Source organism: Drosophila virilis, chromosome 5 (assembly GCF_030788295.1).
Source record: "Drosophila virilis strain 15010-1051.87 chromosome 5, Dvir_AGI_RSII-ME, whole genome shotgun sequence".
In the NCBI taxonomy this organism is placed as follows: domain Eukaryota; kingdom Metazoa; phylum Arthropoda; class Insecta; order Diptera; family Drosophilidae; genus Drosophila; species Drosophila virilis.
Window position 1 is genome coordinate 4,826,407 of NC_091547.1, and position 18,379 is coordinate 4,844,785.

At 43.4% G+C, this 18,379-nt stretch overlaps 1 protein-coding gene across 1 annotated transcript; it reads right to left on the minus strand.

Annotated features, from left to right (window-relative positions):
• Window positions 1-3,793: 3,793 nt before the first annotated feature.
• On the minus strand, window positions 3,794-17,157 carry Su(z)2 (Suppressor of zeste 2). The gene is made up of 7 exons (XM_032436120.2): window positions 15,405-17,157; window positions 12,523-12,756; window positions 12,316-12,412; window positions 12,063-12,239; window positions 11,334-11,574; window positions 6,505-10,165; window positions 3,794-4,128 (listed from the first exon to the last, which is right to left on the minus strand). The coding sequence occupies exons 2-6, from the start codon at window positions 12,674-12,676 to the stop codon at window positions 6,512-6,514; spliced, it is 4,323 nt and encodes a 1,440-aa protein (XP_032292011.1). The 5' UTR covers window positions 12,677-12,756; window positions 15,405-17,157; the 3' UTR covers window positions 3,794-4,128; window positions 6,505-6,511.
• Between the last annotated feature and the right edge of the window lie 1,222 nt (window positions 17,158-18,379).

The window sequence follows — 18,379 nt, forward strand, 5'->3', positions numbered from 1 at the left end:
GGCCCACAGCCCACAGCCCACAGCACAGTGTCTCATGCTGCCCAGCCCCCCTTGCCACTTGTGCAGCTCGTTGGCCGCAATGCCATTTGGCAATTTACATTAGAGATGCACGCGTGACACGAATCGACACGCAAATATATTGAAGCAGCAAAACTCAGAGTTCACATATTGCTAATGAGCTCATCGAGTGTGAATCGAGTGTGAATTAAAGGATGAAAGTGTTATAAAATTTATATAATACACAAGACTTTGAAAGCCAACAGCTCGAGTGAAGATTTTCTATGCAGCATCTGATGAATTGTGCTTGAAAAATCACGACACGAGCTCAGATCAAAGCGCTGTAAAGCCCATACCTGGAGTAAAAATAAGTAAGAACAAAACCCTTCGAAAGTCCAACTGCTCGAGTGAAGTTCTTCGATGATAAAACCTGTTGAACTCTGCACGAAAAAGGGCGGCTGAAACTCAAATAAATATATAAGTATAGAAATTATATAAAATAATAAATAATTATATAAAATCCTTAAAAGATAAACTATACGAGTACATTTTCTCTATGCAGAAACCTGTTGTATTGTGCTTGAAAAAGCACGACACGCGCTCATCTCTAGGCGCAATAAGGCCCATAACTGAAACTCAAATAAATACATAAGTATAGAAATTATATAAAATAATAAATAATTATATAAAATCCTTAAAAGATAAACAATACGAGTACATTTTCTCTATGCAGAAACCTGTTGTATTGTGCTTGAAAAAGCACGACACGCGCTCATCTCTAGGCGCAATATGGCCCATAACTGTAACGGCGACTGTAACCCGATATTCGTATATCGTATGAGTATCTTCGTATGTGTCTTCCTGGCCGCATAACGACACCTTCTGTCGACGCCGTTGTCGCCTGTGCCCTTCCTCTCCCTCTCCGTCTCCGCCTCCGCCTCCCGCTCCGTCTCCAGCTTCGCCTTTGCACTGATTTATCAGGGTCATAAAAGTAACAAAACGCATTTGTCTATTTGTGAGTGAATTGTTGTTGTTTTTGTATTTTCATTTTTCGTTTTATTTGAAAATCAGCTAATTTATTGTTTAACTTAGAATTTTGTGTGGATTACATGTGAAGTTGCGCCGCAAAAATGGTTCTAACAATAATATAATATGTTTCTAATAATTATAATTATATGTTGTATGTGCACACATTCAGATTTCTAAATATATAATTGTTTATTAAGTTTATATCATAATTTTTTTCCATTTTTTGTTGTTGTTGTTGTTGTATATTTAGTTAATTTTCAGCATCAAAGTTTAAACATTTCACTGGGAACAAACATTAATATCAGAGCTTAAAAATAATATAATTATAATTATAGTTTTTGCACGATGCCAATAGCCAGAGTTAATCATTAATTAATTGTTAGTTAATGTTGTTACATATTAAATAAATATACAATTCTATAATTGTTCTCAATTCATTTCTCTTTTAGGAATTTACAACAATTTCGAGCTGCAATTGTTAAGTGCTTTTCGTGCGCAGTTTCCAGGGTTACGCAAACATATCGATATCGCGGGGGTTGAGGGTTGAATGGGCAAGGGGGTGGGGTTTTTGATTTATGTAAATTTGAACAAATTTTTACCAAAAAGGTGGTTGTTAGATTCTCATCAGCCAAGGGGTTGTTTTTCTTTCAATATATTAATATTTATAACTAGACAGGGCTGAGAGAGTAACTTGACGATATCGATAACGGTGACGATAACGATATCGATACCGATGACGTGAGCAGCGGAAACTGCGCCACATACATATATATATTATACAATTCGGCTGTCGTTGCGGCCTTTAAACTTTATAAATTATGTACATATATAAATAACAGATAAAACACAATGCAAATGTTGCGACACAAATTTATAGAGAGAGATATAAACGAGCTCGTAAAGCTTTGCATGACGATATTTATCGATATAGACAACGATATACGATACACGATATACTAAAAGTAGCTAAACTAAGGCCAGGTTGTTTTTTAAATTTATCGATAGGCGCGTGTTAAGCGATAGAAAGTTATCGATAAATTTACTAAACAACAAAGCACCTCCTTTTTTTACTCTTTTTATAAATACAGTTTATTATGTTGTTTTTTGGTCGAAGCTTTTTTTTTTTCTTTCTGTCGATTTTTGTCCAGATTTTTGTCGCTTCGATATTTAAATTTATGTACAAAGTTCGTGCTGTAATTAAACGTAACACTAATGCGATAAAGTATCTACACGTTATTTGAATATATTTATATATAGGTGTCTATATATATTTATATATAGTTATTTCGTATATGTATCTGTTGAGTTTTGTATCTTTATGCTTGACACGCTCAGCTCAAGCGGCGCAAAATCGTTAAAATTTTATCGCCTCAGCGAACGTGCGTGAGTGTTTGTGTGTGTGTACGTGTGTGCGTGTGTGTGTCTGTGTGTGTGGCTACTGTTCACACACCACCACCGAAAAATCTAAAAACCCAAAATTCGCAGCGCTCGTCAACAACCTGCGTCAAGTGCGCGTTTCACACTTGGCCGCGGACAAAAAAAATGTAGTTTAAAAAAAAAAAACACTTCCGATAAACTTGCTGCACGTTTCTCATCATATTAAATAATTTATGCGATTTGTTTTTGATTCTAGCTACGCGCAATAATACAAATACGCCTTTTATTCCCCTTCCCATGTTATCAGCTTACAATTATTCCGTTTATGAACTAGCTGATACCCTTAAGGCGCTGTCTATGGAGTCTATGGGGTATATATAGCCAGTTCTTTTAACTTTTGACTGTCATTATAATATATATGTATTGGAACGAGTGCTATTTTCGAGAGCTTACGCGTTCGATACACTAGCTACTATAGGAACAAATTCTATTCTGGTTTCTACTACCCGTTCTTTTATAGCACTCGTTAGCACATGAACGAGTCCGTTGTAGAGCACAACGAGTCGCAGTCGCTTTATTCCGCACTCGCTAGTGCAACAACGAGCTGTCAAGAGCCCAACGAGTCGCATTCGCTATTGCAACAACACGTTGACTCAAGTCACGAGTTTATTTAACTCATTTTTTCTTTGCATTCCTTTCCGAGCGGCACTAGGGTTTTCGCTTCAAGCTGACTCGCTGGCGCAACAACGAGTAGATGAACAACTCACTTTGCTTGCGAATTCGCCGCATTTAATTGACGCACTTTTTTAAAAGCACTCGCTTTATCAGCAGCGAGTTTGTTGCCGAGTTCAACTTGGCTTAGCTCTCCTTTCTTCTTCCTCAGACGCACTCGCTGGCGCAACAGCGAGTAGTTTGATCTGCCAAATATTCCTCATCATCTTCAGCGAGTTGGATTGGCGACGTGTGCCCGACACGTTAGCGTATGTATAGCAATATTGCCAGCGATTAGAGTATCTACGTTTCTGTTTATCTTGTTTTTGTTATTTTGCTGATATTTTATAATTAATTTTCGTTCGCATTTTTGCTTTGCCAACAACAACAGCAACAGCAACAACAACAACAGCAGCTCGCGTTGTGGTTATTTATTTATATTTCGCATTTTTGTGTCAGCTTTTTTTTTTGTGCTGTTGCTGCTTTTGTTGTTGCTGTTGTAGTTAGCAACAAATACGTTTATATATAGTATACGTTATATATGTTTCCATTACGCTTATAATTTATTTCGACGCGTACTAATTCCAATCGCAAATATTTGCATATGTGCGCGAATTTGTGTCGCATTCGTATCTACAGATGTGTGTGTTTAAGTATCTTGAATCTTATAGCTTGTATCTTTTTGTTTTTTTTTTTTTTTGGTATTGGATTGATGCGAGTTTTGTCTTGGGTGTGTATTGCCAATGAGTGTGCTTATGCTTAAATTGTAAGGCTTACTCGCTGCAGCAAGGGGCGTGTGTGCCAGCCCCCCAGCTGCCTTTCTCCGTGGTTCTCAACAATTGTGATTGCAGCAGAACTGGAACTGGCTGCGTTAGTCCAACTGGAACTGGAATCAGTTTGCATTTGGATTCTGATTGTTGCCGCTGGCGCTGCCGCTGCTGCTGCTGCTGCTGGTTTGTAGACTCTCGAGTGGCGCCACGAGATACATTTGCGTGCCGCACATCCAAAGAAACGCTGCATTTGTTTGTTGAGTACAGGAAAATTGTTATTCATGGATGAAAATACGAAAATGATGTAATGTCCAAATGAGCGAGAGAGTGAGGGAGAGAGAGAGCGAGAGACTGAGCGTATGACAGAATGAGAGACGGCGTTGCATGCTGCGGCTGTTCATTAAAAAGCAGGCCAAAAGCAAAAACAAAAAAAAAGAAGCACTGCATAAAAAGCAACTACAAATAAAAAGAGTTGTTCTTGTTGTTGTTGTTATAACGGCAAAAATAAAGCAGCGCTCGTAGGAATGACCGACCCGGCGAACCAACGAATGCCCGACAAACAAACCAAAGACCCAGACAGCGAGAGCGAGAGAGATAGTTTGATAGTTAGTCGATGGGCGGGGGGGTTGCGGCGCGGCGTCAGAGGTGAGGCTAACGTGGAAGACACACGTTGACGAACGTTGCCCGCTAAATTTGTGTATAATGACTACTTGAGAAAAACGAAAGAGCACAGAAAAAGCAAAAAGAAAAGAAAAAAGCAGAAAAAAACAGAAGAAGAAAAATAAAAAACGAGCAACAAGCAGAAAACGCGCAAACACGAAATGTAATTTGTATAATTTGAGACTCGTATTTTTTTTTTTTTTAGTTTTTTTGGGTGAGTGTGGGAAACGCGCCAAAAAGAAAATACATACACAGAGACATGCGGAGAGGTCAGTCAAAAGGCAAACAATAGAAAAGAAGAAGAGAAAACGAAACCCACTAAAGCGAAGGCATCCAAAGCTAGGTCCAAGAATTTACAAGCAAATGAGCAAATACCTTGCATGCTAATGAAAATTATGATGATGATGATGATGATGATGATGATGATGATGACAATGATAATGATGATGACAATGATGATGGCAATGATGATGACAATGATAATGATGATGAAAATGATAATGATGATGAAAATGATAATGATAATGATAATGTGAATGATAATGATAATAGCAATGATAATAATGGCAATAAAGAGCAATAATATGTGCAATAATATTAGTAATAGATAAGCGAATAAAAACAAATAGATAAGCTCAATTGTCTAGACACCCAAATATTTGTTGAAATGCGGCAATTGTGTATTAAAAATTGATTGAAAGGTTAACGTGAAAGTAAGAATATCTTCGGCATGCCGTAGATTTAATACCCCTGTAGACATATAGCTTATATGTGAGCATTATAATAGAGCTAATGAATCCCGAGTTTGGTCAAGTTATCGTAATACAAGAAAACAAAATTCCATATCAGACACAACTTTTCGACTGATCGTTCCTATGGCAGCTATATTATATATAGGTCTGATCCGAACGGTTTGAAGACAGACAGACGCACATATATTGTATATCTCTCAACTGTCTGAACTTTTCAATAATATTCCGCATTCTTTAGAAACAAAATAAATTATGCAAGCTCTTCAAGGTTCATATGTCAATTACTCACGGAATTTTAATGGAACCGACAACATTCCATAAGAAATGCGTTTTATTTCGAGTCGTTAAACTATCCAAAACTGTAATTTCTACCATTAAAATCTATAAATAGCTTCTAAGATCCAAAATATAATTTCAAACCGAAAGCTTTTAAGAACTTTTTATGCCAATAACAAAAATTAAAATCAAATTTTGAGAGCATTAAATGTTGCACTTGAAAATGAAAACATCAAATCTTAAAATGGGCAGCATAACAGCAACTGTGCTCAGTTTATAATGTGTAAAAGGCGAGTATAGTTTGTGCATATGTGAGTAAAAGTGAGTAGTTACCATATTCAAGTGAGTAATAATGAGTATAGTGCTTAATAAAAGAGAGTATGTGCGAGTATGTTGCGAATATGTGCAATAATTAGGCATTAATGAATAATATCAATGAGTAAATTAAATATATTCGGTGTAAGTTGAATATATTTAAATTATATTCTAAAGAGAAATAAGTATGTGTGAGTATATTTTCGGGTATATGCAAGAGTATGTGTCTTACATGTAATAAACGTGAGTCTGCTGTTAAATTAAGAAAGTATCATTGAATATCTTTAAAAGAAAAACTGAGTATTTAAGAGTATATTCTAGAAGCATGCAAAAGTATGTTTCCCATTTGAGTATTTAACTAATTTGTAAGGAATATATAAAAGCACTTTCCATGCAGACATGCTTCTATTCGAGTATTTTTCTAAATTTTACTGTACATCAATAAGTATATTCACTGCACAAATGCGTATTTATGCGTATCAGCTTTCTTTTCAATGAGTATAAATAAGTATATGGCTCATTTTCTCTACAAGTGTCGCTCAGTCTTTCATTTAAGTGCATGTTTATGTGTGTTTCGATATGATATTCGATTTATATGAACATTTTGGGGCACTTACCTTGTGACTAAGCGGAACTTGCCACCGATGCCAAAGTGTCGGTGGCGGCAATTTGAACGGGCGGCTTTGACATTGAATCGCTGCTGACAGCACTCGCAGCGCTTGGCATCGCCAGCGAGGGCAGGGCGAGTGTGGTGGGCGTGGCAGCAACTGCTGCTGTTGCAGTCGCAGTTGCTGCTGTCGCCGTTGCAGTTGCTGTTGCTGTTGCTGGCGCCTTGGCATCCGTTTTGGCCACGTTAGCCGCACTGCTCGCCGCCTTCTCCAGTTCCGGCGTTTTGGCTGCAGTTGCTGCCCCATTGCTGCTGTTGCTGCTGTTGCTGCTGCTGCTGCTCCCGCCGAGCACAAGTGGCGCCTCTTCGGCGAGGGCGGCGGCTTTGGCCTCGGCGCGTATGTTCAAATTGGCAGCCACTTGATCGATTGTTGTCGGCTTCTTCAGTGCACGCGGCGAGGTGGCAGCAGCAGCAGCAGACGCAGTGCAGCTCGTGTTGTTGTTGTTGTTGTTGTTGCTGCTGCTGTTGTTGTTGTTGTTGCTGCTGGGACTGAGCAGCGTTGCGGCTGCTGCCAACTTGGGCTGCTCTTCGGCTTTGACTGTTAACGGCTTGGCGGCTGCAGCAGCAGCAATTGCTGTTGTTATGGCAGCAGCAATTGTTGTTGTCGCAGCAGCAATTGTTGTTGTTGTTGCTGCTGCTGCTGCTGCTGGTGCAGTTGTTGTTGGCGTCGCCTGATTGCGAAAGGCCAACGCCGATGGATTCGGTATGCTGCGCACAGACGCATTCTGCGGCCTGACCAGCGCATTCTTTGGCTTATTCTCGTAGATGTTGCCGCTCTTAATCGAGATCTTTTCGCGCGCCGTTGCCGACTCCGAAAGCAAATGCAGATTTTGTAGATCATCGCCGCTGGCAGCTGTTGCTGCCGCCGCAGAATTGTTGTTGTTGTTGTTGATGCTGCTGCTGCTGTTGTTGTTGCTGTTGCTGTTGGCGCCAAAGTTTTGCTTGATTTTATTTACAGCAGCCTCCAGGCTGTTGCTGCTGCTGCTGTTGTTGTTGCAGCTCAGGGCAGACGTTGTGGGCGCCAACTTGTTGTGCTTGTTGCTGTTGCTGCTGGCAGTTGTTGCCTGCTTGCTGCTGCTGTTACTGTTGCTGTTGCTGCTGCGTCCTGTGCCCGCTGATAAATCAAGTATGTCAGCATCCTTGGCTGTTGCTGCTGCTGCTGCTGCTGCTGTCGTGCCAGTTGCTGTTGCTGGCGGCCGAAAATCGCGCAAACTTGTTTTGGACTTGTCCAGCGCGGCGTTGCCATTGGCTTTGCTTTGATTGCTGCTGGCAGCAACAGTTGCTGCTGTCGTTGCCACTGCGCCAGCAACAGTTGCCGTTTTCTTGGCATTGTCTGCGACTTTGGCCGCGCCAGCATTTGCCTTGGCTGCGAAAGCGTGTTGCGGGCTGCGCAGATTTATTAAAGCAGGCGGCGATGTGCGATAAGCCGCATTGGGCATGTTGCTGCCGTTGCCGCCGCGCTGCCCGCTAAGCGCCACCGAGAGCGGCGGCGACTTAACCATGGCCGGCATTGACAGCGGCGGCGACTGTACCGCATGGGCGGCGGCACGTCTGGCCGGCTGCTTGGCCGGACTGGCCGGCGGACCCATCAGCGATGCAGCTGATCCGCCCAGGTCCAGGCTGAGGCGCGTAATCTCCGCATACGGATGGCTGAGGCCATGCAGCGTCTGGCCCACCTGTTGGCCCACCTGGCTGTTGCGCGCTCGTGGTGTTGTGGTCGCCGTTGGCTGCGGCACGCTAAGGCTCAGACTGGCCGAACAGCGCACCGGCATTGGGCTCGTCTTGGCCATATCGGGTCCATAAACACGCATGGGCGGTGCACAGGCTGGGCTCGGCTTCAGCCTGGCGGCATATTTGACCAGCTGCAGCTGCTGCTGCTGCTGCTGGTGGTAGTCCAGGCGCGGATGTTTGGCCAGCAGCTGGGCCTGCGTCTCGTCCAGCGAGAGCGAGCGCTTGTGCGGTTTGTTGGCCGCGCTGGCTATCGAGCTGGGCGTCGATTGGTAGCGCTGGATGTGATGCGGCGGCAGCGGCGGCGCCTGCCGCTGCGGCGTCTGTGGCACGGCAAAATGTGGTGCTGCATTCGCAGTGGGCGTGGCACAGGTCAACAGCATGGGCGCCTTGCGATTGTTGTGATTGCTGACAAGCTGCGGCTTGGCGGGCTTCGGCGGCGCGGCCAGTTTGGGCTTGACGGGCGCAGCCGGTGCAGAAGTGGGCGTGAGAGTAGCCGGGGGCGTGGCTGGTGTACAGCCCTTGAATAGACTGGGCGGCAGCGGTGGCGAGGCGGGCAAATTGAGCTCTTTGCCGCTGCCTGTCAGCTTCTCAGCTGCAATAGCAGCAGAGGAGGAGACGGCGGAGCTAGCAGCGACGGTCGAGGAGGAATTGGAGGCGGAGGAGCTGCTGTAGCTGATCGGCATCAGGCTATTGATGCTGCGCGATTCCTCGCCCAGCGTGCGATTCAGTGCATCCTCCTTGCTGGTGGCCAACGATGGGGCCTGCTCCTCGAGCTTGAGCTGATTCAGCGAGACCAGCTCGCCGCCAGCGAGGGAATGGGAGCGCTTCAGGTCGAGCTTGTGCGCCTTGTGGTTGTGCGTTGTTGTTATTTTCATTTTCATTTTGCCGTCCGTTTGCGAGGAGATCTCCGCATGCAGTTTCTTGCGTTTGCCATTCGCGTCCTTCGGCTCCTTTGAGTGCTTCTTCTTGCGCTTGCGATGCGAGGACGTGGAGCAATTGCTGCTGGCATTCGTGCAGGTGCTGGCATCGACAGTGCCACTGGAGCCGTTCGTCGACGACGAGGAGGAGGACATGGGCGACGCATTCGGGCTGTATTTGAGCACATCCTGCGAAGGCACGTACGCAGCGGCTGCTGCAGCTGCCGGCTCGATGGGCTTGAGGCCAATATTCTTGGCATATGTCTCCAGATCGATCTGCTGCTGTTGCGCTGTGGCCGTGTCCTCAAGCCGCGGCTCCGCCGACTTGCTCATTGTCAGCTTAGCCTTCATGCTGTTCAGCTCGATCTTGAGCTTGGGCAGATTGCGCACCAGCGCCGTCTGCGGCGGCGACGACTTCTTGTTGGCCGTCTTCAGCTCGAAGCCGCCCTCGTCGCCGTAGCCGGCCGATTTGCTCAGCTGCGATTGCGGTATGCTGACCACAATGTTCAGATTGGGCACGGCGCCCAGGTTGTCCAGTTCCGTTTCGCGTTCCGGTTCCGGTTCGCTCTTGACGCGCAGCAGCGGTGCCGACGGCTGCGTGCAACTTGTGGCAGCCACACCATAATCACTGTAGCGCATATCGTTGCTGCGCAGGCTCTTGAAGTTGCTTGGCGCTGTGGCGGCATCGTCCGGCTCCCGTTTGGCCAGGCGCTTGCTTTTGGCCAGCTTCTGTGCGGACTTGTTGCGCGCCTTGCTTGTGGCATGCAACGGCAGACGCTGTGTATCCACAGCCACATCCACGTCCATGGCAAAGGTCACCGACTTGCCGCTCTTTGCCGTCGCCGTCGCCGCCGCGGAACTTAACTCAATATCCTGTTTAACCTTTGACAAATTGTTCTCATCGTTTTTTGTTGTCTCGCGTTCGTGCAGCAATATCCTATACCGAAATGCCATGGGCGCGTGCTGTGCAATTGACAAAAGGGCGTGGAACAAAATACAAATAAGCAAAAAGTTATCGTTGGGGCTCTACGAGAATAGATAGATATCCTGCTATACAGATGCTTATATTTATTTACTAATTGTCGACTGTCTTTTATATTATTTAAGATATCAAATTATGAAAATCAAATGAGTTTAGCATTAGAATGCCCAGTTTTCTCGAGATATTTTGAGAGACACAAGAGTTTTCTTCTTATATTTGCCCATTTTCAAGCGATTATTTCTTAGGGAATTCTATAGTATGGATAGATATTTTATATATTTTTTCTTGTTTCTAAGAGAACTATTTAATATGGTTTATCTTTATAGAAACCTTTTAGGCAAACAGTTAGAAGCTCAAGAAAATGGAATTATTATGGAAATTTTGTTCGGTTTTTGTTAAACAACTCAATTATCGTTCGATTCTTTCTATGCAAGCTATATTATATAGTGCAACGATTAATTAAAATTTATTTATATAACGGACATATTATAAAGTTTAACTTTCGTGAAGATAACTCAAAGAAACAAAACAATTTTACACAGAAAAACTTAATTCTGAACGGATAATTCCTATTGCAGCTATATGTTAATGTAGGCTGATGTAAAAAAGTTTTTTGTCTAGCCTTGAATGGCATAGGAAAATCGCAACATTGTTGGTTTTGGTAAAGCTAACTTCAGAAAATAAGTTTTTGCTAACACAATCTCATATTAGAACGATTATTTCTATGCCAGGCTATAGTTCTTCGATTCGTTGGATATCGTAGAATTTGCTGTCTGCAGTTAAAAAGACGAAACTGAATCAAGTTTCATAAGGACAGCTTAGTTCACATAGGCACAAAGACCTCAAAAGGACTCCCCCTAGATTAAACTACCTCAAATAAACTGTGTTTACTTTATGATCTCTGTGTTTTCTGGCCTAATGCGTTGCGCATTTCTTGACAAAACTAGGGCCGGGCATTGTGTGTGCATATAAATTATGGAAAGGACACTAAACTGGCGGCACAATCCGATTTGCCAGCGGCTAATTTGAAGTGCCAGACACAGGCACAGCAAATTCTACCCCAGTCCCAGCCTTAGCCGAAAAAATAGAAATGGAAATAGAAATAGAAAGGGAAATACAAAACATGTGCAAACAAAGTTGAGAACTCACCCGCTTCCACTGGTAACAATAGCCGACATCCATGAGCGTAAAGCTGGGCGGCAGTACCTCATCCTCGTACGTGACCTCGACCTCGACGTGTTTGTTCTCCGCATCGATGTCGTACTTGGAGCAGAGGAAACGCTTCAGATGCACAACCCTCAAGTCGGCGGGGCACTGCAGATAGCAGATGGGCGGCTTTTCGGATGAGCCGCAGTTTTTCAGCATAGCGGGATGATATTCTAGCGATAAACTGTGCAAAAACCGAAAGAAGAAGAAGGCGGAAAAACAAGTGTAAGTGAGATGCAATGCAGCAACAATTAGCTAAAGAAAACTTAACAGAATATTGAGAGCAGCAAATACTTTTCGCGCAATAATATGAAAAGTTCGCAAAGCGAATGAATTGTATCTTTAAGAAGGTATTTACAAGCGCTTCAATTGAAAAGCCGCAGTCTATGGCAAAGAGTTTCCTTCAAGAAAGAAACGAGAAGGATGGATAAGGATAACTGGAAATTGAATTGAATGATATCTGGGATATAAAAGATATTTAACAAAAAAAAAAACCAAAAGAAATATCTCAAAGTAACAAAAAATAATAATTACGAAAAGTTCAGTTGGGAAAGAGAAAATTTGTAAGGAAAAACCATGAAAAATCGCTTTAGGAATAATACGAAAAAATAGCCAAACTCTAGGAATAAATGGAAGCGCATCTGCCATAGAGAACAGGTTGCGGTATCCTACCTAATAGGCTCGCCTGGCGTAAAGAACTCCTGTTGCTGTTCCAGTTGGGGTCTCAGCAGCTCCTCGTCGGCATCCAGTTCCTGGTGCTGTTCCCTGAACTCAGCCAGACGCTTGCATTCGCGCTGATAGAGACCCGGCACCAGTTTATAAATCAGCGCACGCAACGTCTCATCGGATCTGTGCATGGGTCGATTTTGATTTTAAGCTTAGCTTGATGGAAGTGGTTGTCGGGCAAAGGCAAAGTGGCACCTACCTGAGGTTATCCTCGCTGATGTGCTTGCCCCCGCTGGACTTGCACTGTGGGCAGTAAACATCGCGCAGCAAATGCTTCAGAATGCAACTGCGACAATCTGAAAAGTGTCAAACACAAAGCAAAAGAAGGAAACGTTTTTTTTTTTGAGTTTTTTTAATTGAGTTGCAGCTCGTGTGGCTCTTAGGCAGACTCGTGTAGCCCACTTACACGTGTGATAGCAGGCGTCAACTGTGGTGGGCTCTATCATATAGCCCTGACAAATGCGACAGGTCAACAGCTCATTGAACTGGTTCAGCTCGCGAACGGAGCCGTTGCGCTCGGTATGCAGCTTGTCCAGCTGGGTTTCCGTCTTCAGATGCATTTTTATTACAAATTTGTATTTTGTTATTTTTATGTGTAGTTAGCCTCTGTGTAGTTGGTTTTTTAAGATGCTAGCATGTCCTGCAAGGAACAGAAAGGAGTTGAGTTAAAGTAGCGCTCCAGTCAGGCACAATCCCTACAAGCGCTCGCAGTTTTCCAGTTATTAGCATTATATATTGTTAATAATGTATGAATATATCTAAGCTTTTGATGTGTGGCCATCTAATGATGAACAGCGCTTAATGGGACAGCTAGATCTTAGCCAAGGCTGATGACAAAGCTGTTGCGACTGCGCAAAAAGTGGAGAGCTATAAGAGGGCAAAGCTTTACACACACACACACACACACACACACACAAAAACACACACACAGCTAGGCATAAACAAAGGTAAAAAAAAGTAGTGAAAAACTCCAACTGTGAGAAACAACATAAAGCAAAATCCCAGCAAGCAGCAACCGACAACCGACAACCATCATCACCCATCAACATGATTGTGGTCGGGTCTGTCGGTCGGGTCGGTCGGTCGGTCGGGTCTCTAGGTCTCGTCAAACAAAAGCCAAGCACACACACAAGTATCTCTATCTTTGTATCTGTATCTGTATCTGCATCTGTATCTGCTTCTGCTTCTGCATCTGCATCTGTATCTGTGTCTGCCACAAAGATATGGCAACGTCAGGCGGCACTAGACACAACACTTTCAGCTAGTAAATCAGCCATCCATGGAATCGGAACAATGCCGAAAACAAAAATATATATATATATATACATATATATACTTATATATACGAATATATATGTAGATGTATGCACAAAAACAAAAAGACAAGAACAAAAACTAACTCATATGCGAAGCGGACGTAGGGCAGTGGGAGGAGGTGCGGCTGAGAGGGGGAGCTGCTGGGCTTACGGGCGCACAAGCGACGCCCTTTGTGCCACACACAGTTCACCCTACACACAAGCTCGCAACGAGCACACACACACACACACACACACACACGAACTGCGCACTCAACGTGTGTACTTGAATCTAGTTTTAGGTTTTTGCCTCGTCTTCGTCTTCGCCTTCGTCTTCGTCGTCGTCGTTGTCTTCTTCTTCGTCGTGCAAACGAATAAAGTACGAAAATTACGCTCTTGTGTGCCCTACACACACCGACACACACACACACACACACACACACAAACAATCGGCGTTGATAATAATAATCATAATGATGATGATGATGATGATGATAATTATTATGATGTGGGCAGCCAGTTGGATCAGCAGGTTGGCTTGAAGAAGCAGTAGCAAAAGCAGCAGCAGCAGCAGCAACAGCAGTAGAAGAGGAGGGGCAAGAGGAGGGGCAAGGGGAATGTGTGCCACATCATGTTGATGAGATTTGAATGGAACATAGAAAACGGCAGCAAATGTCATGAATGTTAACGTCTATATAAAGTGTGAATAAAGACGTGCCGGGTAAGGTCTTTTAGCAGCTAGTCCTAATTGTGCCTGTCGGCAATTAAGTTGTTTCTACAGATATTAATCGAGACTAGAACATCTAAATGTAATGTATGTTGCATACATAATAATGATAATTTTATGCATATAACATTATTTATTTTTAACAAACAAATACGAAAGCTGTGAGAATTTAAAAAAATTACATTCTCTGAGTTTATTCTACATTTTTATGTTAATCAAAGCACAAAAACTGTCAATTTTGTATATGATAAAAAAGTTGAAAACCCAAATAGTAAAATTTCAAAAATGTTAATTAATAATTCTTAAAATTTAACGATCTGCAGAAAAACTCTATTTTTTTTTTTTTTTTAGATTTTTGAAAGTTCTCTAGACATAAAAATTGGAAAACAGAAAAGGAAATTGCCTGAACATTTCCAAAGGAAAATATGTTGAAAAACAAACACATCCATTTTATGAAATATATTCAATCAACTAAAAAATGTGGAGTGTCAGAAAAATGAATTAACAAAAATATCTTTTAAAAACAATATTGAATCAGGTAATTTTCAAAAATTGGATCCCTACCTTCAGATAATCTAGGACACACTTCAAACTTGTGAATGCACAGCTTAATCAAAAGCATTTTATAATTGTATATGAATTGGAAGAGTAGCACTCCTTTTCTCAAAACCTATAAAAAATCCAGACCTTGAACCGACTAAACTATCAACATATTGCATAATTTTACTTTACAAATAAACAAAAAGGCTTTCATTTTTAAACTCTTTTCTTAAGACTTATCCTTAAACTAGTTCGCATTTCTTCGAATTACCCGGCTTTTGCATTTACCAAAGACTATCTATATTTCCTATATTTCGCTACGAACCCGCAATTGAACTTATTTTCATTTTTTAATCTTATTTATTTTGTACCCTATGTTATTTGAGTACTCTATTCCATTCTGATACCTTCTTTTGAGGCTTGTCTTATTGTCTGCCTTAAAAATGATCAGTTCTTTAATAACTAGATTACTTTATTAATTATATAATATTAACGCCAGCATTCTAACTTTATCTAGAGCTTGGATTCCTATAGAAATCCATTTCCTTGAGAAACTCTGCCAAGTGTTAGCTCTTACAATTAAAAGTGTTAATTTGAGTGAAGGTGGTTTGCCGTAAAAAAGAGTTCAACAACCCTGTTTGGGGCTTATGTGTTTGGATGCATATTGGATGTTTATATTTAAATTGATATAGTTCTAGTTTTTGGACTCGGACATGCTCTACTCACAATTAGAAACTGAGCTGTAGGGCAACTAAAAGTCGCATTGGCTCGCTATGCGCTGCCCACTTTTTCTTCCTCATCTTCTTCTTCTTCATTTTGTTGTTGCCTTTGACATGTTTCTGCTCTGTACGTCACACGCTCACGCGAAACTGGCACGAAAGCAGCTTGTAAAAGGCGAAAGACGAAATAGGCGGCAGCAGTGACAACAAGCCGAGAGAAGCTGCGCTGCGATGCGATGCGATGCGATGCTAGCAAAACACAGAAAAACAAAAACAAAACAAAAGGCGAGCAAAAAAGGAAGGCAGCAAAAACAAAAGCTGGCAAACCAAGTCAAAGTGGGCACAAGGAGCGAGGGGCGCGATAAGGTAGCTGGACACAGCGGTAGCTGCAGCTTATGTAGAAGAAGAAAATGCAAACGTAGCTAAGGATAATGAGAATGTGTGGGCAAGGCAAACACTCAAATGCCATTCATCAATGCTGCCCACGCCCACGCCCACGCCCACACACACACACACACACACACACATAGACACGCGCGCGTGGCCCACTGTGCCGGTCTTTGTGGGTGGTTTGGGCGTACAATTGACAACATTGATGACGTCTTCAATGTCGTTGTCGTATTAGTTTACGAGCAAGGCTCACACTAACACAGACACACACACACACACACACACAAACGCACACACGCACACGCTGACAGTGACGAAATGGCCACAGCTTGCACAGTGGGCAGAGGCTTCGCCGCGCTGTTATCGCTATCGAAACGAAGCGAAACAATAACAACAAAAACAGCCGGAGCAGCAGTCGCAGCAGCAACTGGCGCCGGCACGAGCGCACTTTACAACACCAACCCGCAGGGTGGTTACACACACACACACACACACACACACACACACACACATGCACATATATAAACACACGACGCGCACGCAACAAGCTTTGCCGATGACGAGAGACGCGGCAACACAGCGAATATATATTGAAATTTGAGGCAAAATCTACTTGCGTTATGAACGTGCGGTATTTGTCCACAACAGCAGCCGCTGAAAATACAACTAAAAGCAATGCACGAAATTCAAATGCTACGCTGCGTTCGTACTCGCACTCGGGTACTCGCCGCGCAATTGAGGCGAAACGAGCGCTCGGACAGCAACAGAAAACACGAAGCAGCGACGACGACGACGACGACGACGACGACACCAATTTGTATCTATTCGCCGCGGCGAGAGAGCGTACGTTGTTGGCCGCCCCTAGTGGGCTGTGTGGGGAGAGCATAGCATAGCGCGGCACAACCAAAACCCAAAACAAAACTTTCTACAATTTGCGCGCGCGTGTTTTCGCCTTCGCCGCAGTTTTAGTTTCGGTTGTTTGTTTTTTTTTTTTTTCGCTCATTTCGAACTGGCAGCGACGAAAATTCCAATACGACAACAACACAAACGCACTTGTCACGTGTACGTGTGTTTACAAAATTTTCACACACACACTGATGGGAGAGCGTTATAACATTTTTTTTTCGTTACATTTCGCCGCGCTCGCCGCGCAATCAAATGCAAAGTGAAATTTTTCTTCTTATTAGAAATGTACACACAACAGCGCGAGTTTTTCCCAAACGTTGAATTTTTCTGCCAAGCTGCGACGCAAATTGTTCGGGCAGTGGCCACAAATTACGGTAACTAGTTACCGGCTATAATGCTGCAAACGAATTGAAATCTATTTTACGCACAAGCATAAATCGATTCAAGCCAAATGATGAACTAACTCTTCTTCTTCTTATTCTGCTTCTTACTTTATAGCACTTGCCGACACATATACACGCTGTATGTGTGCGCGCTTCTTTCACTTCAGCTGCTGCTGCTGCTGCTCTTATCGATTTCTCATACACGTTTTTATTATCACGAACAGCCGCTGAGATTTTCAGCGCTCTTGCTCTGTCTCTCACTCACTCACTCAATCACTGTCTCTCTTTTGCTGACAGCGAAAAATTTTACTTTACTCCGTCCACAAAGTGCACGGCACGAAAACTGTTCAAAGACTGATTCTGATTAGACCTGCCAACGATTTCGGCACCGCGCTGCCAATGTTCGCGTCTGCGCCTGAGAGGCCCTCGTGAGAGCGAGAGCTAGCGAGAGCGAGACAAAGAGACGCTCTGTTGCCGTTTCGCGCCATTGCTGTACCGCCCACCCTGCGGCTGTTGTGAGGCTTGATTGGCTGCAAGTGCTGCGTTCGGCTGCTCGGCTCTGGCACGAAGACTTCGTGCCTCTGCTCGTGTCTGCATGTGTGTTTCTGTGCGTGCGTGTGTGTGTATTGCGTTGCGCTGCCTTTACCTTTTTGGGGTGGCTGTGCGTTGCGTACCTGTGTGCGTGTGTGTGTGTGTGTGTGGGTGCCGTTTTTAATTGAATTCAACTGTCAAATGAGAGATTAACGCTACTGCATTGACGCTGGCGTCGACAGCGACAGCGACGTCGTCAATCGTGCCAGCTACGTATTGGCCTTGGCGTTTATAATTATCGCGAATTCTCTGCCGCTGTCGCTGCCGCTGCTGCTGCTGCTGTTGCTGCTGTTGTTGTTTCTCGCTCACACTCTGTCCGTTGGGCATTTTGTATAAAATATGAATATGCCCCGTTTGCATGACTTGTGGGGCCACATGCGAAAGGTAACGTCCTCTCCATTGACTGTATGCGTGCGTGTATCTGTGTGTGCGTGCGTGTATCTGTGCGCTTGTGTATCTTTTAAGCTGTATCTCTGCCTGTCACAGACACGCACTTGACACTTGAAGCCTACTTGATCTCGCTTCTCGTTTTGACAGTCAGGGGGCGGCTTTTTATTTATTTTTCTTCTTTTTTTTTTGATTTCAATTCAATTGAAAACGACTTCAGCGGCTGACAAAAATTTGCATTTCAAAGGCTTAAAGGAGACGGAGCCAAAAGCGACGTCGGCGACAAGGACAAGTGCCAAATCGCATATCCTTGAGCATTTTTTGT